This window comes from Pinus tabuliformis, chromosome 2_1 (assembly GCF_031772625.1).
Source record: "Pinus tabuliformis cultivar Carrire ecotype Pingquan chromosome 2_1, CPIR1, whole genome shotgun sequence".
Lineage (NCBI taxonomy): Eukaryota > Viridiplantae > Streptophyta > Pinopsida > Pinales > Pinaceae > Pinus > Pinus tabuliformis.
In genome coordinates this window covers 76,637,750-76,664,100 of record NC_142299.1, presented here as the reverse complement: position 1 = coordinate 76,664,100, position 26,351 = coordinate 76,637,750, and the positions used below count along the sequence as shown (strand labels likewise).

Sequence of the window (26,351 nt, the reverse complement as noted above, 5' to 3'; positions counted from 1 at the left end):
TGGTTTGACTTGGAGATGACTTGGCTAGCCTCAAACAATGTAGCATACTTTTTTCCTTGCCTTGGAGGGAATGAAACATTGCCTTGTGGAGCACAAAATCATCATGAATTGTGAGATTGCCATGAAGAATGATGGCCATGGCGAAAGTGGTATGCATACATAAAAAAAGGAGTTGTTTGTAGTGCGACTTTTTGGAAGCTTTTCTGGTGGGTTTTTACGGTGTAATTTTTCTAAAATCTGGCAGGAAATTATTGAAATGACAAGCTTGATGGGTAACTCCTGCACAATCGAAATGCCCTAAGGGTTTTCCAGGGTGCTGAATCCATATATACAGTCAAAAAACCAGTTTGAATAACACAAATCAATATTTGAGCTCAATTTTTTCTGTCGGATTCCGGCACCGGAAAGTCCAAAAAGTTGCACTAAAGACAACTCCTAAAAAAAATGGTCCATGCGGGGAATAAAAGGTAGGTGCACTAAGACAACGATAAGATGGGTGTTTCCACCCTTACATAGTGCAATCACCTTTACAAGGCTAATACAAGAAGTCTTCCTGTAAGCCACGTGTCCTAATAGGTGCACCTCCATGATGCTTGAATACCATCTTGGGACATAAAGATGGCCATCAAGGCAGGGAGTTACTATCCACCAGGCACTGTGAAGATGAAGCCATAAAACCAAGCATTGTGAAGATGAAACTAAGAAAACAGGTCATGACTATCCACCTAGGGGGAACTAGGATACATTCTTTTTCTGACATGGCCTACAGGGCCATAGATTGTACACATTTGGGCTTACAAATGGCATGGTACTTTTTCAAAATTTTGGGGTACCCCTGTTGAAAAAAAGGTAACAGGCCCATTATACAAACAAGGTTAAAAATGTCGAAGTTCATTTCAGAATGAAAAAATGGTATTGCCATTTGTGGATGTGAATGTTTAAGTGTGAAATTAGAGGTTCTAGGTAGAAAGCTTGATAATTTTAGTAATGCCTTTGATGATTTTGGGTTCCACCGGTCTGGAATTATGTCCTGGGTACACCATTTAATTAAACATTGTTCTTGTTATAAATGTGGTGTCCTTGTTACTGCCTTACTACCTTTTATCTATGCTTATTTTCTCCAATGAGAAAGAGAAAATAGTGTTATGAAAATCGCGATAAAATTGCGATAAATTGAAATTATCGGGATTTTTTCCATATGCCAATTTTATCGCGATTATTATAGGAAATTATCGCCGGAAAATTTTCTTTAGCCGATTTTTATGAAATTATCGCGATAATTTGAAATTATCGCAATAAATTCGAATTTACTGCGATAACAATCGAAATTATCGTGGGGGTCTCCGGCAGCGAGGTTTTATAATGTTTTTTTTTTGGTTTTTTAAGGGATGCTAAATGTTTGAAATGCAATTTTTTTGAAAGAAACAAATAATTTTTGAGTGGGGCAGCTTAGTGATCAAGTCTAGGCCCTAGTATTGATATGCTATTCATGGTAAAAGTGACAGTCTCCTTCATCTTCATTTTCATTCTTTTACTTAAATTTTTAACATTACCATGAAATGACTCAGGATGTTTGAGAGTGGTTCCAGCCTCATTGGATTTCATATGGAGAAAGTAGAATTTTAGGTTTCATTCAAAATCTAGCAGACTTATCAATTTTTCAGGATTTCAGGATTGGGAGATTGTAATGTTTCCAGGTGACACCACCTGCCCGGGCTACCCCTGCCACTAGTAGAGGACGTGGTCTACCTCCTATAGCTCCTACTTCTAGTTCTTCAGCTTCTAGAGCATAGTAGATTCCACTGCCAACTCCACCAGCACCAGCATCTACATCTATAGGGAAAGGGAAAGCTGTGGCATTTTCTCGCAAGAGGGACAGAGGAAATCAATAGGATTAGACTTTAGTTATTTTCTTCATTTTATTGTATATGACATGATGAGATACATTATTATATTTTTTGTTGATATTTTGAGGCTGAGTTGGGACTCAGGAGTCAAGACTTACTATTCAGGACATGATTCAATGTTATGTGTGATTTTAGCACTAGAAATGATATTAAACATCTTATATATTAGTTCTTTTATCATATTTATGTGTCAATGTATTTATTTTATGTTGTAGATGGTTTAGATATTAAAAAAATTGAAAAAAAATGAAAAAAAAAGAATATTTTTGTACCAAACGATTTTTTCCCGATTATTTCCGATTATTTCCCGATAATTACGATTTTTTCGATTTTTTCCTCGCGCCGATATTATCCTGATAACGATTAATGCAACATTGAGAGAAAATGAGGGAAAGGCAGATTTCATCTGTCTCTGTATGTTAATCATTTTCTTCATGTCCTTGTATTTTGTTTTCTCTTTCATTTACTTTGCCAAATTCATATCTATGTTGCTACTTGTTACAGGCCAGAGAAAATTTATCATGTGACCGTTATGCCCTGTTATGACAAGAAACTTGAAGCTGTAAGGGATGATTTCATATTCTCAGTTGAGCGTCAAGGAGAGACTGGGAAAGAAGCCGCAGGGCCAAGTGTATCTGAGGTGGATTGTGTTTTAACATCAGGAGAAATGCTAGACTTGTTTAAGGTGAAGAGAAGCATTTGGATTCTGTCTTTTGCATATTTACTTGATAGATTAGTTTCTCTGTTCATTTTAAAATAGTAAGTCATACAATGATAATGTCATTTATTATGGACCCTTAAAAAAATCTCATTTATGCAATTTTACTGCAGATGAAGAATATCGACTTTATGTCTCTAGAAGAAGCTCCTCTTGACAGATTGTAAGTTGTGATTATTCTGATAACTGTAATAGCCATTTATTATGTAGCAATGTGGCAAGGTCATGTTTCAAAATAAAAAAGTTGTCCAAAATTTATTAATAGTAATTTCAAAAGAAAATATTAGTAGTTTTTGTAGTTGACTACAAATATTGTGTAGGCTGACAAATGTTGATGACAAAGACCACCTATATGGCGTACGAGGTGGATCTGGTGGCTATGCAGAGACTATTTTCTGCTATGCTGCTAAACAGCTTTATGGAAAGGACATAAAGGGTCCGCTTGATTTCAAAATATTACGGAATTCAGATTTTCGAGAAATATATTTAGAGGTGAGTGATAATGCAAAATATTTGCTCACTTTTCCAAATATAAATACGATTTATCTAGTTGATATGTACTCTGCACCCCACCATCTGACCTGACTTTTTATAGGTTAATGGGGACAAGGTGTTGAAGTTTGCCCTCTGTTATGGGTTTCGAAATCTTCAGAATATTGTACGGAAAATTAAGGCAGGGAAATCTGAATACCACTTTGTGGAGGTCATGGCTTGTCCTGCAGGTCCCTTTTCAAGCCCCTTATATTTGTAATACTGAGTCTAGCCCAGCATAGTATTTCACCTTTTTTTTTTTTAATTCAATTCCCATATCAGTTTTCTCTTGCTCTAAAGCTGAATTACAGGTTGCTTGAATGGGGGAGGTCAAATCAAGCCTAATAATGGACAATCTGTGAAGGATCTTATCCAGTCATTAGAAAGTTCATATTTAGAAGAGGTAAGTATTGTTTTTCCTCTGGTTCAGAAATTAAATGGAAAAAGAAATGAAACATGATTCAATCTATTGCTGGATATATCTTACCCATTTCATACATCTATTCGCATTGGCACTTATTTTTCTATAGACATTTCATGGCTGTATAATGTACAAAAGTTTGGTGCGATTGTTGCTCTATGTTTTAGCTTGAAAACTTTCCTAGACTACAATGTCTATGTCGAGAGAGCTGCATTTGTAGAATTATTTATTTACAACTTGAGTGGGATTAATGGTTAAGAGCATTAATTTCCTCTTAGGAGGTCAGAGGTTCGAATCTGAAAGAGGATAATATATTTACACCTCTGTATGCTTAAGCAGTCAAATCACTACACAAATGGGGTCTGTTGTCCCACAAACAAGGGGGCCTCATACATCAATTTGATGACTGACTAGGCATACAGTTCTAGCTGAAGGCCACTTCTTGTTCTTGTTCTTGGGCAACGTATAATCCCTCAATACTAGTGTGGGGTGTCAGTTACATAACTGTCGAGCATAGAGAAGGGCCCACAGTTCTTATGTCACTCAAGTCTAGTTTTTACAAGCTAATATAATTCTTTTGTGTTTTAGCAAGTCTGTTAAAATTGGCAACTAGGGCCAAACTCCATGTGGGTCATCTTATTTATGGCAGCTGATATTTTTCTTGGATTCCTCTCGTTGAGAGGTGTAGGATTCATCTAACGATCACATCTGATTCCGACATGTATTCATGGAGATATGAATTTATTTGTATTTCTTGACAATTTGTCAAGGTCGGCCAACAAGCTAAAGTGTGTGACACAACCCCAACTTGTCCTCCCCGATTCATATAAAAGGAGGAGACCTTGTGGCATTATTCCACTCATCTCACCATACATCTCTCTTTGCTGAATTATTGAAGAATATAGAAGAATTGATCAAAGGGTTTCCCCGCATTGGGGTTTGTTTTTGGCTAGCCGCCACGTCTTGTTTCTCTTCTCTTGGCTTGTCTTCTGTCGATTTATTTATGTTCTATCAACATTTTACTTATATGTTAATGTAATTGCTAAACTAAGAATTGACATTGGGCTAATAAGAAGAAATTGAAATAAATTGATCTAAGCATAGAACATACCATAATTTAACATGGTATCAGAGATGAGGTGAAGACAAAGCCCAAGCAAGAGTAAGAGCAAAGAGCAATCACCGAAGATTGTTGGAAAAAGTCAAAGGAATTCATGGGTTCCTCATCACACTTTCCCGCCGAAGACAAGCTCCGTGAGAAGTGTGACTATCACGGATGGAAAATGTCTCTTGATTTGACATTGGAAGAGCAGGAAGTGTTGGATTATGTGAGAGGCAGAATTACGGAGCCTCCATCAAATGCACCGACTGCTACAAGGAACAAGTACACTAAGGGTGAAGTCAAAGCGAAGAAGTTCATCCGGGACTCTATTGACAAGTGCCTGGTGGCCTACGTGTCCGAGCTGAACACCTCCAAGGAGATCTATGATAGATTGGTAAGCTTGTTTAAAGTTAGTGATGCAAATCAAGTTTTGTTCCTCAAGAATAAGTTGAAGGATATTAAGAAGGGTAAAGATGAGGATATTCAATCCTACTTAAGGAACACTGAGATCAATAATGATCTCCTATCGATTGGATAAGTCATTGCTGACAGGGAACTGACTATTACTACACTTAGAGGGCTTCCATCTGAATGGTATGTATTTAGAACCACTCTTCCCAATAGTGATTGAATTCCGTGATTGGAGGAATTGATGACGAGATGCATTTAAGAAGAGACAAGGATGGTAGAGCAAGAAATGCCTTCATTCAAAGGCATCCCCACTGCTTCCTCCTGTCGTGCTAAAAGGAGAAATAATTCTGGGTCTAAATTGAAAGGAAAGGTTGGATCGAAGGGAGGAAGAGAGGGAAGATGCTTCGCTTGCAATAAATTTGGCCACTATGCGAGGGAGTGTCCAAATAGGAAGGACACATCTCATGACGATGATCAAAATCACTCTTGGGGCAACTCCAACCACAATCAAAGGAATGGCAGGTTCAATGGCAAAGGAAAGAGGAATGTTGGAAATCAAGGAAGTGGTCAACCCTCCAAGAAAGCAAGGAACTCTAGGTATGAATCAAATGTTGTTAACAATAAGCAAGATGAATATTATCTGATATCGGCCCTCTCCACTACCTCTCCTCCGGACTCGTTGGGCAATTGGCTTATTGATAGTGGTGCCTCTAGGCACTTCACTGGTTACAAGGAAGCTCTCTCTAATCTGATAGAGAAGGAGACAAACTTGGAGATTATTCTTGGCGACAATTCCACCTATCCCATAAAGGGTGTAGGGAATGTTACTCTTCAATTAAATCAGGGTAACACAATTCATTTGCAAGAAGTCCTATATGTACCTGATCTCAAGAAGAACCTGGTGTCCATTTTGGCAATGGAAGACAAACGCTACAAGGTGGCCTTCATCGATGCCAAGGTACATGTGTGGAAAAAGAATTTTAAAGATGCTTTCACCCTTGGGTTTCGAGTTGGCTCTTTATATCAAGTTGGAGGAAGTCCGTTGGGAGTCATGTCTTGCAACACAACTCTTAAGTCTGAACTATGGCATTGGAGGTTTGCCCACCTTCATTATAAGGCATCTACTCGATGTGAGATAGATGGTGACTGGGATGCTCGAGTTTAAAGTAGATCAAGATGCTGTATGTCTGGGGTGTGCCGAATGAAAACTGAAAAGGGGACCATTCCCCTCAAGCCATAGCAAGACCTCTAACATTTTGCAGTTGGTTCACTCCGACATATCTGGTATGATGTCTATGAACTCTTTGGGAGGATATTTATATTATCTCACTTTTACAGATGATTAGTCTCGCAAGAATTGGATATACTTCTTGAAAAAGAAGGATGAAGTGTTCTCCTGGTTCTGTCACTTCAAAGCCTTGATTGAGAATCAAATCGAAAAGAGGATCAAGATCTTAAGGGCTGATAATGGGACTGAGTATGAATCCAATGAGTTCTATGACTTTTGCAAGGAAGCTGGCATTAAGAGGGAGACCACAACACCATACACTCCTGAGCAGAATGGTGTGGCAGAAAGGAAGAATCGTACGATTTGGAAGCTGTTCGTTCCATGCTCCATGATCAAAGGCTTCTGAAGTTTCTATGGGCGAAGCTGTGAATACCACCGTATATGTTCAAAATCGATGCCCTCATCAAGCATTGGATTCCAAGACTCCCGAAGAGATGTTCACTGGTAAGAAACCTGATGTCTCTCATTTTAGAATTTTTGGAAGTCTCGTATATTTTCATGTTCCGAAAGAGAAAAGAAACAAATTGGGTGCATCCGGAAAGAAGGGAATGTTCATGGGCTATAGTGAAACTTCTAAGGTCTATAGAATCTATGTGGTCTGTCAAAGGGAAGTCGAGATAAGTCATGATGTCAGCTTTGACAAGATATGGCTCTTAGCAAGGTTGGCAATCTTCCTATTCTGAGAAAAGATAAAGAATGTGACACCAAGAAGCTCGATTAGAAGGAAGATGAGACGATGCCCGATGTGGAAGAACCTATGGATCCTATTGATCCCCCTCTGCAAGAGACTTCCTCTTCTAGGAAGAGGCCCTCATGGCTTAGGGGGACACTTGATGATGCCGAAGGACATATTGCACCTAGAGGGACTTTTCGTGAAAGTAAGAAGCCGACCAGTTATCAGTGATACTTGACCATTATGAGCACCATTATTCAAAACGAGCCTTCATCGTTTGAAGAAGCCGTGAAGCATAAGTATGGAAGGATGCTATGAATGAGGAATACGAGTCCATCATGAAGAACGATGTCTGGGATGTGGTCCACAGACCCCAGGACAAAACAATTGTCACCTCGAAGTGGTTTTACAAAATAAAGCATGGAGCTGATGGGAGTGATGAAAAGCATAAGGCTCGCTTTGTCGCTCGTGTCTTCTCTCAAAAGGAAGGTATATATTATGACGAGATATTTGCACCTGTTGCTTGATACACCACCATCTGCTCGATCATAGCCCTTGCTACTTCGCAAGGATGGAATCTACATCAGATGGATGTCAACACTGCATTCTTGCATGGTTCGATTAAAGAGGAAGTCTATGTGGAACAACTCGAGGGGTTTGAGATTCATAATCGGGAATCTCATGTATGCAGGTTGAAGAAAACCCTCTATGGGCTGAAGCAAGCACCCCGAGCTTGGTATGAGAGGATCGATAGCTACTTGATGAAGTTGGGATTCACTAGGAGTGAAGCCGATCCAAACCTTTACTTTAAGGTTGAGGATGATAAGCCTCTCATACTAGTGCTGTATGTTGACGACCTCTTTCTGACAGGTGCAGACCCTCTCATTCACAAATGTAAGAGGGAGTTGGCTTCCAAATTTGAGATGAAGGACCTAGGACTGATGCACTATTTACTAGGGCTGGAAGTCTGGCAAAAGCCAGGGGAGATTTTCTTATCTCAAGGAAAATACCTGGTGAAGATATTGGAGAGATTCGGTATGGTAGACTGCAAGCCTGTTACTACCTCGATGGAGCTTAACTTTAAGAAGTTATGCGGTAGTGCTGTCGGACCTGCTTTGGGAAATGTTACCGAGTATCGTCAACGCATAGGAGCATTAATGTTCTTGGTGAACTCCCTTCTGGATATATGTTTTGTAGTCAACACGTTGAGCCAATATATGGTTGAGCCTCATCACTCACATTGGATTGGTGCCAAGAATCTTCTGAGATATCTTCAGGGCACAATCACTTATGGGTTGATATACACTATTGGAGATGTGAGGCTACATGGATATTCGGATGCTGATTGGCAGACAGTGTGGTGGACCAAAAGTGCACTTCCGGGTGCTATTTCTCTTTGGGTTCTTCCTCAATCTCTTGGATGAGCAAGAAGCAGAAGTCGGTGGCTTTGAGCACCATTGAGGTAGAGTCTAAGTCACCTGACACGGGGATTCGGGACACGTAGGATTCGAGATTCGTGGTGTCGGATTCGGACACGCTGACCCCCCGGAACATGACACGTTATATATTATTTTATTAAAAATATATATATATATATATATATATATATATATATATATATATATATATTTTTTTTTTTTTAAATATACATATATATTAAAAATTAGATATTATCATATTTCTTACACAAATTTTAATTAATGATACAAATTTATTGATTTCAAACATAGATCTTCATCTATAGCTATTAGCATGCATAGTACATACAAAATTCAAATAAATGTCAGTGGTACTGGTCACATAAATGATAAATGTATTAAAAATTTAAATCATGATTCATAATTCATAACTGAAAGACAACTTACAACTACAAGATAGTAAGATAAACACACTGACAACTGTAGTTTTCTCATTAAGTCATCAAATCAAAATGTGTTACATAGGTAGTGTTGGTGCAATGCTAATGGCAAATAGAAATAGAAAATATAAAACAACTATAGGTATACAAGCCTCAAGGCATCAATCAGCATCAGAATCAGCATCACTGTCCCCATCATCATGGTCCCCACTACTCTCCTCTACATCCTCCTACTCCGCTGTATCCATAGTCGCCTCTGCATCTGCTGGTATGGAGGTTGACCCCTCTAAGTCATCAAATCTAACAGGCTCTAGATCTGGATCATTGAGATCCATGTTGGCCAATGCCAACTTAACAGTGGTGTCCAGACCCATATCATCAAGAACAGTGTTACTTGGGAGCGGGAGCGAAAGTGGGGAGCGGGAGCGACATATTCAGAAGCTCTTGGTTTGGTGCTCTTGATTAAAGACGAGTTCCATACCCTAATACATGACAAAATTCAATGGAAACATTGCAATCTCCCAATCCTAAAATCCTGAAAAACTGATAAGTCTGCTGGATTTTGAATGAAATCTAAAATTCTACTTTCTCCATATGAAATCCAATGAGGCCGGAACCACTCTCAAACATCCTGAGTCATTTCATGGTAATGTTAAAAATTTAAGTAAAAGGATGAAAATGAAGATTAAGGAGAATGTCACTTTTACTTTAAGAATTTAACATTACCATGAATAGCATATCAATACTAGGGCCTAGACTTGATCATGAATCTGCCAAAATGCTTTACTCCTTGCTCCAACAGCACAAATCACTTGCCAAATGACAATTTTAATGAGCAAACACGCCCTTTTCATTCCCGCGTTGAGCTTAGCGAGTCCTGGAAACCGGACACGTGTCCTAAAATCGCGACATGCTTTTGAAAATCACGACACGCCCTCAGACACGACGTGTCCTGTGATTTGGACACGAATCCAGACCGAATCGTGTCGGATTCGCCGGATTCGGGATTCGCAGGGGGTTTAGGACGAATCCAGTGACTTAGGGTAGAGTACATTGCTGCGACTATGGCCTCCTGTGAGGCTGTCTGGTTGAGGAAGCTCTTCAGTGAGCTGTTATACTACCTTGATCCTTTGCGACAGCCAGAGTGTGATTCGTTTATCCGAGAATCCCGTATTTCATGATTGCTCCAAGCACATCGATATCAGGTGCCACTTATCCGGGATATGGTACATCGAGCAGTAATAAGGCTCCATCATATTGGTACAGATGAGCAAGTCGCCGACATTCTGATGAAGCCCCTGGGAAAGGTCAAATTCTTGACTTTCCGAGAACGACTAGGAGTCGTTGAGAGACCCTCTTATGAGGGTCCTGTATGATGCATACATTGAGCTCTGGGAGCTTCGGGGGGCTTGGGGTACTTCTTGGAGTGACGAGTGACCATAGGGTGACTCACCCTCTCGTAGTGGTGCGCTGTGTATAGGGTGAATGGTTCAACCTTCCCCTGCGATACCCCGTGGCGACATGTATGTAGGATGAGTGGTTCATCCTTCTCCTATCGAGACATCCTACCCATGCAGTCTGGGACTCATGGGAAGTACCTCTCATCTGGCCAATGAGTAGGGACATGAGGATAGGGATCATAGTAGTACCGATGGAGGCATTGTGTATCTACCGTACTCCCTATGCTAGGATGACATTGATATGGGATCAATTGGAACTGACTTTTGGTCAGTAAGAGTGATATAACTCACTCTCTTTTGGAACTGATCTGGGATCAGTAAGAGTGGTATGACACACTCTCTGGGATTGAATTCGGGTCAGTAAGATTTCTATTGAGCACTCTCTTTTATTTGGGACTGACTTCGGGTCAGTGGAGGATGGTATGATACATCCTTGATCATTTCTTCTTCTTCATAGTTCAGCAACGCAAAGCAGAGTAGCGCTGAGTAGTGCAGGGTAGTGCATTTGATGGCAGAGATAGTACCGACAGATAGATGGATTAGCTGATGGAGTTCTCCCTAGTTGAGAGGGAGTGTTAAAATTGGCAACTAGGGCCAAACTCCATGTGGGTCATCTTATTTATGGCAGCTGATATTTTTCTTGGATTCCTCTCGCCGAGAGGTGTAGGATTGATCTAATGATCATCCGATTCTGACATGTATTCATGGAGATATGAATTTATTTGTATTTCTTGACAATTTGTCAAGGTCGGCCAACAAGCTACAGTGTGTGGCACACCCCCAACTTGTCCTCCCTGATTCATATAAAAGGAGGAGACCTTGTGGCATTATTCCACTCATCTCACCGCACATCTTCTCTTTCTGCTGAATTATTGAAGAATATAGAAGAATTGATCAAAGGGTTTCCCCGCATTAGAGTTTGTCGCTGGCTAGCCACCACATCTTGTGTGTCTTGTCTTCTGTCGATTTATTTATGTTCTATCAGCATTTTACTTATATGTTAATGTGATTGCTATACCAAGAATTGATATTGGGCTAATAAGAAGAAATTGAAGTAAATAGCTCTAAGCATAGAACATACCATAATTTAACAAAGTCAGACTTGTTCCAATTTCCAACCTTCTCATCTTGCTCTTCTTTGGCATATATATTAATCAAGTCCTGCAAATGAGAAATGAATTGTCTCCATTTCCCATCTTGCTCCTCCTCAACTCACAAGGTGACGACTCTTTTCACATCTTGCTCCACCTCAACTCAATGGGTTCTCTGATTAAGAAAGGATTTTGGCATACTCTCCTCCCTAAGAAATACGTTCCTGCATCAGACGTCGATTGTCTGTATTGGTTCTCTCATGTCACTTCCCTCTATGTCTTACTGGTAAAATACCCAATTCTTGTTCCCTTTGTCTTACTCAAAGGGACATTAAGAGAGCTATCCAGAATTTGAACACTAGTAGTGTAGTATACATGGAGGTTCTTCAGGTTGAATATCTCGAATACTGTAATGATTTTTTTGCACTTCATATTGATGACCTCTTAAATAATGTATCTTGCTTCAGTTTCCTTACTTCATATCATCCACATTATTTTTAAATTGGGTGACAGTTTTAATCCAAATAATTACAAGACTTTTATGATCAGGCATACCTTTTCCAAGCTTTGTGCTATGGTCTTGAACATGTGGCTTCCCAAGGATTTGGAGGGTATTAAATTTGGAGATGTGGGCCTGTTAGCTCTGAAACTCTACCCTAGGAGGAAATGTCCCAAGCTCTATAGGAGAGCCTAGAGGAACGACAGAATATAGATCATGAACCTGTGTGTAGTTTGCTAGCAGGTCTTAATCATTACAACCATATCCTGAATCAATCATTGGTCAAGTGTATTTGAAACCATGCAATTTACTATCCAAAGGATTATGAGGTCAATCTTGAGATCTGTCTAGTATTCAGCACTTCAAAAGTAATGAATTGTGCCAATGTCCATAAAGCATTGATGAATTAAAATTTTACACTTAGGTGAGCTTTACCAAGACTGATCGCTGTTTTAGCAGATAAGAAAAATTAAATATCACGATATAAATATCAACGAACCCAAGTTCATGAAATCAGTTATTAGGCCAGCGAATAGGAGTGAAGAATTTGGTGAACTTTTAACAGTAGACCTGATCTCTTTTTCTCACAATTATTTATACCCAGAAAATAATTTAACACAAATTAGAATCTGAAACTGTGAAAATAAATATGCTAGTGTTTTCAACTTTTAAGCAGTAAATTTGCAGCAGAAAAATAAATAGGAAATCGTCACAAGATAGCTGAAATTCAGCCCAATAAATCTCCCTTCACTAAGTATTAAAATCTGGAAATTTAGGGCTTAGAACCCCAGATAAATTACATTGAAAATGCAGCAATATTATAACGTGGAACAAGCCCTAGGATTTTCAGTCCAAGGAAGAATTCGGCCCCAGAAATTGGCTGCTGGAAGATGACACGGCTTGGGAAAATCTCGGCCTCCACCTATAGTAAATTTGGTCTTGCTGTACGCCTGCTCTCTGGAAGTATTTCGCTCCCCCTTTACCACAGTTTTGGCCTCTCCTTATCTCCTCATGTCCTGCTGGAATTTTTGGCCACCTTTCTCAGTTTCGACTGCATAAATTTTGTCTCCTTCAGGATTATCGGTCCTCTAAGTATCAGCTCTGTTACCCACCAAAAGTGGGTGACCCCTAGGAGAAGCTTTTCTCCTATTCATCTCTTCCAGCTGGCAGCCATCAGCACCTGAAAGCCAGTTTGTAGCCGATGTGACATGGCATTCATATCTCCGCCACCTGCATCAGTCATATGTTTCCTTGCCCATCTGTCATGAGCACATGTGGGAAGGTGAGCTTCTGATCAAAAGGTGAGCTTGTGGGCATTTTTTGTTCCCAATCTGCAACAACACCAATCTGCCTCTATCAATGAATCCAGGTCTTTTAGGTCACTAAACATGGCTCCAACATGGATCTGCCCTCTAGCTGCTCCTTAGTCCTTCAAGGATGCAACACATAGGGATTTCTTGTAGCTGTTCACAACTCCATTTGTGAACAGCTCCTTGTCTGCCCACTTATGTCTTCCTCTGTTGCTATGTGAAGACAAGTCTAGGGCATGAAGGCTGCCCATCTTCTCACTGCAAATGCCCTTTGACAGTGAACTAGGGCTATCAATCTGGATCTCATGGCTGCAGTCCCTGAGCTCAATAATTTTTCCACTCCTAGCAGGCTTATACTCCTTTATAAGTCCTGCACTTAGGGCACAATGGTCAACCTTCTAATAGCCCTCCATCATGTACTTAGGCTACCATACATCTGTCCCAAATCTGGGCTCCTTCCTGCACTGCATTCCATCCTTCAGATCTGCCCATCTTCAGTCACATCTGGAATGATCTAGGGCTCTGAATACGCTGCCCTTTTATCTGCAACTTGATCCTCATGTTGCATAGCTCTGAGACTTCAGATCCGCCCTCATCTAGGGCTTCAAATATTCCCTCAACTAGGGCTCTTCTTATTGCTGTTCCACCATGAAACAAACCTCCAATAACAATTCCTTCTGGAACCTTTCTGAAGTATACAACTGTGGATTTTCGGCCCCTTTGTTAGGGCACCTGTACATCCTGCAACCAGCCCTAACATGGCCTCAACCTATCCACTTTTCTTGCACAGATCTCACTTTCTTGACTCTGCTACTACAGCATATGACTTGATTACATGCAACCCTATCTCCTGCTCCTTACGACCCTCCTTGGCACATTAACACAGGGGTCTTGACCCTCCTCGACTAGACTGTAACCAACGTTATAAATCTCAGAGATATGTGCCATTTATACCCAGAAATGTCAGAGATTCTGGTGCAGTAATAATTGAACTGTCTTTTCCCACCATGCCTATTTCCTCGAAGGTATTTACATTCTCCGCATCTTCAAGAGCCTGCTTTTTCTGAAGAGCCACCAATGGCAGTTTTTCATTGCCATCTTCTTTCAACAAGGATAAATTTAATATCCTTTCATTGTTGATATCTACAACAGCTTGCTCCTTCTCCAGAGCCACAGATGGTAATTTTTCATTGACAACATCTTCTTCATTGTTATGATATTGTACATCTCCTTGTTTCTCAAGAGAATCCTCATCCTGATCTATATCAACTTCATCGGAATCATTATCTTGATCATTTTCTGCAACATTTTCATTTTCATTATCATCATTCTGATCAAAATCTTCTTCTCCTACTTCACCTTGTTCCGTTTCTTCACTGTCTCTATCATCTTCCTTATTATTGTTTTCTTTTAGACATGCTTTAACTTCTGCACATGATTTTTCTAATCTTTGAAATACTTCTTGAATTTTACTAAACTGCTCAATGTATTCAGTGTGAAACTTAACGACATATTGTGCAGCGAATGTTGATTTGGAGCAGCATTGGATGTGCTCTAGCCACGAAATTTGGTGGAGAGGTTGGGGCACATGAGATCTCCAATACCCAGAAAGAGTTTGGGCAGATTCTAAACAAATCAGGAGATATTAAAATGATTAATATTTTTAATGGAGTCCCTAAGTTTAAACTTGGAAAATAAAATATTAATGTGTATTAATCAATGTTGTTAAAATCGCGATCGGGATTTAATCGGCGCCGGGAAAAAAACGGAAAAAATCGTTAAAATCGGGAAAAAATCGTTTGGCACAAAAATATTCATTTTTTTTCATTTTTTTTAATATCTAAACCATCTACAACATAAAATAAATACATTGACACATAAATATGATAAAAAAACTAATATATAAGATGTTTAATATCATTTCTATCGCTAAAATCACACATAACATTGAATCATGTCCTGAATATTAAGTCCTGAGTTCCAACTCAGCCTCAAAATATCAACAAAAAATATGATAATGTATCTCATCATGTCATAATGTCATATACAATAAAATGAAAGTCTAAGACTCTAATCCTATTGATTTCCTCTGCCCCTCTTGCGAGAAAATGTCACTGCTTTCCCTTTCCCCCTAGATGAAGATGCTGGTGCCTGTGGTGGTGGAAATGGCAGTGGAGTCTGACGTGCTCTAGAAGCTGAAGAAGTAGCTGTAGAAGTAGCAGCTACTGTAGGTAGACAGAGACCACGTCCTCTAGTGGTAGCCCGGGTAGGCGGTGTCACCTCCTCCTCCTGCTCCTCCAACTCCTCCTCCTCCTGCTCCTGCTCCTGCTCCTCCTCTTCCTCCTCCTCCTCCCCCTCCTCCTCCCCCTCATCCTGCACTAACCAATCCTCAGTGGGATCCATGAGAGGCCTCTCGGTCTCAACCCTCCATTCAGCAGTGGTGTCAATCTCATCCAATGAGATGGCATCCATATCAGGTGTCTTCTCTAGTTGCCTCACCCACAATTGAAGATTGTAGTAGACATAGACCATGTCATTAAGTCTACGGGACTCCAACCTGTACAAAGTTCATGAAATAATAATTAATAATTAATATTATAAAAAAAAATATTGTTTAATGAATTCAAAAATTTATTTGGAAATTTGCAATATTTTAAATGTTTAAGTGTTAAGTTGTTAACCTATTGCGCTTCTTGTTGTGTATTTTTTCAAATACACTCCAATTGCGCTCACATCCCGAGGAGCTGCATGTTTGGCTGAGGATGCGTATGGCAAGCTTTTGCAAAAGGGGTACTCTGCCACCATACATCTTCCACCATGCGGCTACAACAAAATTACAAATAAACATAAGAAAAAAATGGAATTTGAAGAGACAATGAAATTTGAAACAAAGTTACAAACTAAAAAATACCTGGCATTTTGGCCGTCCTATCAAAGATAGCCATATCAAAGCCAAATGTGCCACCTGACATCTTATACGTCTCAATTTGTTTAGAGATCTCCATACGTTGTTCTGGAGTTCTCACCATCTTCTGGACACAGGTTAATAATCCATCCATGATCTCAGCATCAAAATCAAACCCACATGCATAAGAAAATGTAGGGTTCAGGAAAAGCCCAGCAGCATGAATGGGACGGATGGAGTGTGTTGTTCCATCGCTCATCAATGACGTTCCATAGAAGGAGTTGTCTCTGGAACCCATCATCTCCCTTGTCATCATAGTAGGACCGAATGGCTTCTTTGGCCCTGTCCATGGCTTCATACAAATAGCCCATTGCGGGCTTCTCACCATCTACCAACCGAAGAACCTTTACCAAAGGTTCAGTGACAGCGCACACCTCCTGCACTCCCGCCCAGAAGTCTTCTTGGTATGAAACAAGTCTGCAGACGGCCTCTCCTTCTGGTTTGCGGCTCATTGGCGAAGAACGCCACTCCTCTGAAACAAACATTCTCTTCAAATCCCACATAGATTTCAAGAGGGATTGAAGAGATATGAAACTTGTCGCAAACCATGTAATGGCGGGGCGCACCAACTCTTTGTTGTTGGTGCATTTTCTCATCAAGCTAAGCACAGATGTGTGATTGTAAATAAATTTTGTGATGCTTTTTGATGAGTCAACAGTCTCTTTGACAAAGGGAATTTTCCCTATTTCCTCTAACATCAAATCAATACAATGGGCAGCACAAGGTGTCCAAAATAAAGTAGGATGCCTGTCCATAAGCATTCTACCAGCAGCAACATAATTTGCAGCGTTGTCCGTTATGACTTGGACAACATTTTCTGCACCCACCTCCAAAATAAACACATCCAGCAAATCACATAAATTTTTTGCATCTTTGATTTGATGAGTTGCATCAATAGATTTGATAAACATAGTCCCCCTGGGACAACTAACCAAGAAGTTTATAAGGGTTCTCCCCTTTTGGTCAGTCCAACCATCTGACATAACAGTGCATCCTGTTTGTGCCCAGGATTCCCTAAAATCCTCCAATCTTTGGGTGCAGTCACGCTTTTCATCTTGAAGAAGCCGGCCTCTGAAATCATGAAGAGAAGGGATTTTGTACCCCGAGCCAACACTGGCAATAGCATCAACAGTAGGTTGGAAAAATGGATTATTCCTTACAATGCTGAAAGGAATATCACTCCAGAGGAGAAATTTTGTCATCAACTTGTCAGCTTGTTCTTTTTCAGTTCTTTTCATCATTGAACCGATAGTTGGTTGTGCACCAGGTGTGGTTCGAGGAACAAAAAATGATGATGCAGCTACCGGATTGACTGACGCTGCAGTAGAACCAGTGCCACTTGGCCCACTTCTTTCAGCTGACCTTTTTAGTTGCCTTTTGAGTTCTTCTTTGGCCTCTTTAGAGTGCTCTAATTCTCCCAATGCTCTCATGGCTTTTCGGATAATTTCAGCATTTGTATTAGGACAGGGCACCACATCACGTCCAGGGATTTGTGCAAGGTGGAACTTCAACCTGTACACCCCCCCGAATATCTCCTTTCCACACAACTTGCAATACAAGTTTTGTCTATCATTCGGAGTTTTAGGGTCACCATATTCCCAGAAAGGATCCAATTTCCTTGGCATGTTTGTTTTTGAATTTTGAATTTGCAAACCTATGGAAAAATAAGGATTAGGAAATAAGAATTTAGGATTACATAATACAAATTACAATTTAGCATTTACAAAATTACAAGTTAATTATTTCCAAAATCCCAATTTCCAAACCCAAGTTACCCAACCAAATGCCAATGGCAAATGCCAAAAAACAATGAAAATTCAAAAAAAATAAACAATGTTTAAAAAAAATGAGAAAATAAAAATAAAAAATTGGTTCTCATAGTCATAACAAATAACCCATCCCAAATCAATGAAAAATTTCCAAAAATTCTTTAAAAACAATGAAAAACAAAGTTTTTATAGAAGCAAAACAAAAAAAAATTAATCTACATACCTGGTTTATGGACAAATTGGTGATCTTGGCTTGGATTCCTCCTAAAAACGCTTGGATTCGCTCCCAAATCCGACGGCAACCCTTCAGCTCCTCTCCCTCACTTCTTCTCCTCCTCCTCCGCGCGGACTGCTCAATGAAATAAAAAAAAAATCGAATTTCCATATAAAACGCCCGCTGCCCCCGTGCCCTGCGATTTTTTCGAAAAAATCGCGATTTTTTGAAAAACTCGCGCGTATAAAAAAAATGGCCGATTTTTATGGATAAAAATCGCGATAAAATCGGTTTTGCGAAAAAATCGCGATTTTCCGATAAAATCGCGATTTTATCGCGATTTTAACAACACTGGTATTAATATGAATCTGTGTTAGAATGGTCCAAAAGACATGGATCGAGCTAGATCTAATCTTAGCCGTTGATTAGAGACTTAATCTAGGCCGTTGAATTGTCAACATGAAAAGTATAAGAGGAGGCTTGAGGGTCACTTGGAGATCACACCAGATGATGAGTCATTCCAGATGATGAGTCATTCCATTCTCTAGAGCGGGGTTTGCTAAGAGAGATAGAATCAGTGATCGGGAGAGCAGCTAAGGGGCATTGAGTATAGAGGAATAGAGAAGGCAGAGATTGTGCCAGGAGAGTAGCGCAGCAGCCAAGGAGGGTGACGCAGAGCCATCAAGGGCTCACGCAGGGCCACATAGAGGCAGCCAAGTGCTATGCAGAGCACCAGAGGGGCCAGCGTAGTTGACGCAGAGGCTCCCAGAGCTGACGCAGGGCCTCTTGGGGTTGACGCAGGCCAAGAAAGGCTGACGCAGGGCCAGCATGATACAGAGAGGGGCTGATGCAGTCCAGATTGGGCAGACGCTAGGGTTGCAAGAGCAGTTTTGTGCTGAGGAGCTGCCGGAAGGGTTTTCTGGGGTTTGAGATAGGAGATTTCTCCCAAACTGTGAGGTATAATTGCTAAGGAAATTCTCTTTTGGGTAGGCCAGTTACGACACCTAGATTGTACTTTGATATTGCTTAATAAGAAAACCCTCAGATAGCTGCACCGATTTTCTCGCATTGGGTTTTTCCGGGGACATTGGTCCAAAAATAATGGTGTCATGTGGTGTGTTTGTTCTTGTTTCTTTTAGTTGTTAATTTGTAATATGTTGAGCATGCACTGGTATTTCTTTTCAGTATTTACTTTGTAAATAACTTGTTAAAGAAAAATAACAAGTAGGTAGGAATAAATCAGAAAAAGTGCATGAAGGGTTTCTAAATTAAGTAAACTTAGAAACTTCAACATGGTATCAGAGAGTGATTATAGATCATAGGAGAGGACTAAAAGACATCAGCCAAGCGGAGCAATAACAGCAAAAAACAACGGTCCTGAGGTGACAGAAGCTGTTTCTAGTAGCGCAGAAGCCAAGGAAGTGTGACACAGAGCCAGCCAGAGCCATGCAGAAGAATTCGGGAACTACGCAAAACCTCAGAAAGGCCAGTGTTGCGGACGTAGGACATCCCAGGGCTGACACAGGGCATCCCAAGGTTGACGCAGACCCATCCAGGGTGACATAGATCCAGTGTGAGGCAGAGAGGGGCTGGCACAGTTCACATAGAGGTAGTTGCTGGGATCAAGAAGGCTGCAGGAGTATTGCAGAGTGGAGCTGGTGAGGTACTGTAGTCAGAACAATACCTGACAGAGCAAGGCCAGAGGAGTTGTTACCAAGGGTTTCTAGCCGAGGACCCTGGATCAACAGTGCAGTTGCATACGACGATTAGAGTAGGGGGCATCTCGACAAGCGGCAGATGGATTTCCAGGAGTGAAATCAGGACTCAGAGGGAGTCCAGAAGAGAACTTCCAGACGGGAAGTAGAGACTCAGAGGAGTCAAACAGAAAACTTCCGGGAGGGAAGTAGGGAGCATCATGGCACTACACAGGGTAAGAGACTAGGATAAACTAGACTGAGCATCGAACTTCGTAGTTTGGAAGTCCAGAATCTTATCAGTGCTTGACAGGTATCATGTCAAGAACTTTGCCTTGAAGGTAATAGATGTCCCAGTCGACCCCAATGATAATGACAAGTACGAAGAGGCGATGGCAAGGGCCAAGTGCATTATCCTTGACGGGGTCAAGGATCATGTGGTACCAGATATAGGCGAGAAGGAAACGATAGTTGAGATGTGGGAGGCTCTCAAGAACCTGTACCAGCATCCCTCTGTGCAGAGAAGAATGTTGCTCGAGAACCAGATGAGGTCATATCAAATGAAGAAGGGTCAATCGATTGAAACTTTCGTCCGAGAACTGAATGAGATCCGAGACCAGTTGACTGCTATAGGAGCGACACCGGATCAGGAGTTTATCGTGAGGACAACCCTGAATGCTGTTTCAGAAGAGTGGGAAGTGTTTGTCCAGAGCATCCTGGGTGGAGGGACTCTCCTATCTTGGGATGAGATGTGGGCAACTCTTTGCCAGGAAGAGATCAGATGGCAGTCGAAGACAGGTAGCAGCAGCAAAGGGATCAAGGTCAAGGAGGAGGAGGAGGATGTGGCCCTAACATCTCTGAGGGAAAGCAGGAGAAGCGGAAGAAGAAAGATCTCTCCAAGATCAAGTGCTTCCATTGTGGGGAGCTAGGTCATTATGCGACCCAGTGTCCAAGGGAGAAAGGTAAGGGAGAGTCTTCCGAGACTAAGGTAGCGCCAACACGGGCAAAGAAGGAAGTTTTGGCAGACAATGACTGTGCCATGAGTGCACACACACCACTTGAGTGGAAGTGGGGAGACATCGAGCTGTAGTCAGGTGGACTACAGGTGATGAGGGGCAAGATCCTTGAGGTACCCGGCCTCTTGGATTAGACCTTGCTACGGGAGCCTCGACAAGGAGTAGCAGGACTGGCTGAATGGGTAGAGACAGATGTAGATGGAGTGGCAGAGGGAGCTACAGTGTAGGAGTCCCGAGATAACGTAGAGCTAGTAGGCTGCAGTAGTGCGAGAGGCACAGGAGTGTTGTACTAGTGCAGGAAGGCATAAGGAGGTGTGCAACGATGCAATATGCAGGGAGTTGTTCCAGCAGCGCAGAGGTCAGAGAGAGGGAGCACTTGTCAGTGGCAGAGGGAGCTTCAGCATCAATGGGTGTTTCTAGCCCAACAGGGAGGTCAGTTGGAGGATCAATAACTTACTTCTCAGTAACTGAGTTGTAGTGCAGCAGTGGGCAACACGATGCAACATGTTGAGAGGAGGTGCAGTGCAGATGCAGTCCTGGGAGACAGGACCAGCAGCAGCACAGATGTAGAGGGAGCTGTTGTATAGATGCAGCAGTGGAAGAACCATGGGCAACAGTACAGGAGACAACAGTGTGGAGGATGTTGGGCAAAAAGGCCTAGGATCAATGCAAGTATCAATGCCGAATGATCAGAGTAATACTCAGTGAGGAGTATTGTTAGAGCATAGTCCTCGCTAAGAGGGAGTGTTGATTTGGGGTATCACGAATGTGCTCTAGCCACGAAATTTGGTGGAGGGGTTGGGGCACATGAGATCTCCAATACCCCGAAAGGAGATTCTAAAAAGATCAGGAGATATTAAATTAATTAATATTTTTAATGGAGTCCCTAAGTCTAAACATGGGGAAAATTAAATATTAATGTGTATTAATATGAATCTTTGTTAGAATGGTCCAAAAGACATGGATCAAGCCATATCTAATCTTAGCCGTTGATTAGGGACTTAATCTCGACCGTTGAATCGTCAACAGGAAAAGTATAAGAGGAGGCTTGAGGGTCACTTGGAGATCACACCAAATGGTCAGTCATTCTATTCTCTAGAGTGGGGTTTGCTAAGAGAGATAGAATCAGTGATCGGGAGAGCAACTGCGGGGCATTGAGTATAGAGGAACAGAGAAGGCAAAGATTGTGCCAGGAGAGCAGTGCAACAACCAAGGAGGGTGACGCAGAGCCAGCGAGGGCTCACGCAGGGCCATGCAGAGGTAGCCAAGTGCTGCGCAGGGCACCAGAGGGGCCAGTGTAGCTGACGTAGAGGCTTTCAGAGCTGACGCATGGCTTCCTGGGGCTGATGCAAGTCAAGAAAGGTTGATGCAGCGCCAGCGTGAGACAAAGAGGGGCCTATGCAATGTAGATTGGGTAGATGCTGGGGTTGCAAGAGCAGTTTTGTGCTGAGGAGATGCCGGAAGGGTTTTTCGGGGTTTTAGCTAGGAGATTTCTCTCAAACTGTGAGGTATAGTTGCTAAGGAAATTCTCTGTTGGGTAGGCCAGTTACAACATCCAGATTGTACTATGATATTGCTTAATAAGAAAACCCTTAGATAGCTGCACTGGTTTTCCCTCACTGGATTTTTCCTGGGACATTGGTCCAAAAATAATGGTGTCGTGTGGTGTGTTTGTTCTTGTTTCTTTTAGTTGCTGATCTGTAATATGTTGAGCATGCACTGTGGTGTTTATTTTCAGTATTTACTTTGTAAATAACTTGTTAAAGAAAAATAACAAGTAGGTAGGAATAAATCAGAAAAAGTGCATGAAGGGTTTCTAAATTAAGTAAACTTAGAAACTTCAACAATGAGCAACGTTCAAGGACTTGCATGATTATATTGTGCGGCATGGCTCTGATACCAATGAAGAAACAAAACTTATAGCTTGTTGACTTAACGTAAAAATACACAAGTTATTTGTAATAATTTATTAATATATATAAAATGTACAAGTGATGATGAATGTTACAATGATGACCCGCATATATACCTAAGCAGGTGTCCTTTCGTGACTAGGCATGTCTTTTAGATATGCCTTTTCACTTAACTAATGACTACTTAACATAATCATTACTTGATTATTTAGTATTTACTTTTATTTATATTTATTTATGTTTATTTTATTTTATCCAATTTATGTTTGTAACACACATTTTTAGAAATGAATTTTGATGGCTGTTAGTATTCCATACATGAATATGAAATGCAAAGTCTTGTCTCTTTGAATTCCATGGGTGTCTCTTCGTTTCCAAACCGTTTCAACTCTTGAATATTAAATAAAATAAGATAAATTTTGAAATATTTAAATAGAATGCTATCGGGTCGTGTTGTAATCGAGCCACTAGGAGGAAGAGACATTCCATTCTTTCAAGAGCATTTTGTTCCATAGTTGAGCAAATATAGCCAAGAGAGATAAGAGGTAGAGAACACATAGAGGATCTGTGCACTGTAGTAGCCCATGGGCCACAAGCATTATTTCTTTGTACTTGCAACCATATTTCTAGACAGAGATAGAGAGTGAAGCACCTCACCTCCAGTTGGATTTTCTCATGAAAGGGTTTCTCGGAGAGCATATCTTGTGTCTTGTGTGTGTGTGAGCTTATTTTGTCGTTCTCTACTTTTCTGCATAATTTCTATTCGCATGCATGCATTAATTACAACTTAATCTACATATCTAGAATTTTAATAAATCTGTAATAATGTAAAATTTTTAGATTTATAATATAATATTATTAGATCTGTAGTGACGAACTGTCCAGTGGAATATCCGCGACAGTTTATGGATCATATTGGTATGAGAGAAGGTTTTTTTTGGGTATTTTGTGGAGATTTCATGGATCTAGATTAGCGGGGCTGAAAATCGTAAAACCCTAACGATGGTCGACAAATATGTAAACGAACCTCGTGATCTTGCAGAGGTGAGGTTTTTGCGGTTGGAGCAACAAGTTGCGGATATAAACCATAATGTAAACCTCCTTGTGGCAACCCTGAGCAATAAACTGGGGATATTTGGAGAAGATGGGAGTTTGAATGCAGAGGGAAAATCAGAAGAGGGATCGGGAGATCAGGAAGACACAGAGAACCAATCGAAGAAAGAACCCGGAAAATATCAACATGGTTCGAATGCCGTGAATTAATCCCTGTTTAAAATGGAAGCAAAAGTCGATATCAAGTCGTACCACAATGAGATTGATGCTTTGAAGCTGAACCATTGGTTGCAACAACTCAAAGTCTATTTCAGTGTCCATCAGATCGAGGAAGGGCAAAAGATCTCATTCGCGTGGCTGGAATTAGAGGGCCATGCATTGACTTGGTGTGAGAGCCACACGGAAACCTTGAGGTTGGAGGGAGAACCTCGAGTGACTAAGTGGGAGGATTTCAAGACCCTTATTAAGTCACAGTTTTATCCCATTGCGTGGAGGACCAGTGGGTCAAACGACATTACTTCAGGCAAAATTCGGGCCAAAGCATGTAAGAGTACACCATGAAATTCAGAAAGATGGTTATAATGTTGGGTATCTCTCTAAAGAATCCATATGTACTCAAGTATTTGGGGGGTTTGCACCGCCATTTGTGTGAGCAAGGGACGCTGTTCAAGCCCAAATTGTTGGACGAGGCTTGTGTATAGCTGCAGTAGATGGAAAACACAGGCCCGGAGAAAGCACAATCAAGTGTATCAAAGTAGAAGGAGCAACATGATGCTTCTAAGGAGGGAAAGAAGAAACAAAAAGGGGGAAAAGATAAAAGGATGATAGCCACAACACACCAATGTAAAGATCCTAGCAACCACTGCAACCATTGTAACATTGATGGCCACACAGACGAGAAGCGCTGGAAGTTGCATCCAAAACTAAATTTGAAGAATAAAAAGAAAGGTAACAAGAAGAAGAATCTCATGGCCATATATTCGAGCAACCAAGTTGAAAGCAACTCGGACGTGGGTGAGAAGATCGTATGTACGTCAGTGTAGAAGGAGGTGAATTTGAGTAGCCTTCAGCAGTAGGAAGAGAAAAAAATGACCAAACTCTTCCATATAAAGATATAGGTCAAGACGACAAAGATTGATGCTCTGTTTGACTCATGATCACAACGAATCTCATTGCAGCAAAGCTGGTCAAGAAGTTGGGGCTAGAAGTTTGTGATCATCTAAACCCATATCCATTGGGATGGGTAAATAAGGATGCAAAGCTGAAGGTAACAAAACAATGCAAAATTAGATTTGCTATTAGCGCTGAATTTGTTGATGAAGTAGATCTAGATTTGGTTCCCCTTGATGTATGTGGAGTCGTGTTTGGGAGTACATACATGTACATGTGAAATGCAATATTCATGAGGAGAGCCAATCAATATCGACTCGTCAAGGATGGAAAATCATTTGTCATCAATGCTAACAAAGGTAAGTCGAAAATTTACTGGTAAGTGCCAACCAAGCCAAGAAATTGATCAGTTCTAGCAAGAAGTATGTTTTATTATTTTTATGAGAAAGTCGATTTGAAGAGGAGTCAATAAGAGGCAAGGCATCCCTTGAGGGGTGTACTAAGAAACAAAAACAACAATTTGAGGATTTGTTACAGGCATACAGGGATGTGTTCCGAGAGCCCAAAGGGTTACCACCTAAGAGAGAAGTGGAACATGAGATCCAACTATTGCTGGACTCCCCATTGCCAAATATTGGGCTGTACAGATAGTCTATTATAGAAGCAAGTGAGACGAAGAAACAATTGCAACAACTGCTAGAACAGGGTGTCATTCAACTAAGTACATCACCATGTGGGTCACCCATCATCATTGTGCCAAAGAAGGATGGGACTTGGCAGATGTGTATAGATTACAGGGTGTTGAACAAAATCACGCTCAAGAATAGATACCCATGCCCAAGATAGATGATTGGTTGGATCAATTACAACAAGCTAAATACTTCACCAAGCTGGACTTGAAGTTTGGATATCATCAGGTTCGGGTCAAAGAAGAAGATACATGGAAGACTGCCTTCAAAACCAGGCAAGGTTTGTATGAGTGGTTAGTCATGCCATTTGGCCTTGTTGAAGAGTGTAACTAGGTTCAGTCTTGATAATGACATGCAATTATGGTTCTTATGTAATTGATATAAAGAAGAAAAATAAAATGATTGTATGCTTGCTTCATGGGTTTCATGAGCAAGAGATTTTATTTTTAGATGGCTCCCATTGAGAGCGATTAGGATCTGTCATAAAAGTCATATAGAGTCAATGTCATGCATGAAGAACCCGTCTTGGGCATATTACTAATGTATACGAGTCATTAGAATGGTCTAGTAGCCCTCCTAGACAAACACAAGGTATCCTTCTTCATGTTGGCTTCAAGATGAAGTGAAGAACTCGCATGCCGGCTGACCTAATGGAAACA

The 26,351-nt window shown here is 40.9% G+C and overlaps 1 protein-coding gene across 1 annotated transcript in view; it reads left to right on the top strand.

The window, feature by feature from the left end:
* NAR1 (ferredoxin hydrogenase) overlaps window positions 1–26,351 on the top strand; it is a 347,518-nt gene that overhangs the window by 208,686 nt on the left and 112,481 nt on the right. Inside the window, exons 6-10 of the mRNA XM_089402187.1 lie at window positions 2,412–2,592; window positions 2,739–2,788; window positions 2,946–3,117; window positions 3,221–3,347; window positions 3,468–3,559. Of these exons, the coding sequence (XP_089258313.1) occupies window positions 2,412–2,592; window positions 2,739–2,788; window positions 2,946–3,117; window positions 3,221–3,347; window positions 3,468–3,559 (622 nt within the window). The remainder of the gene's footprint in view (window positions 1–2,411; window positions 2,593–2,738; window positions 2,789–2,945; window positions 3,118–3,220; window positions 3,348–3,467; window positions 3,560–26,351) is intronic.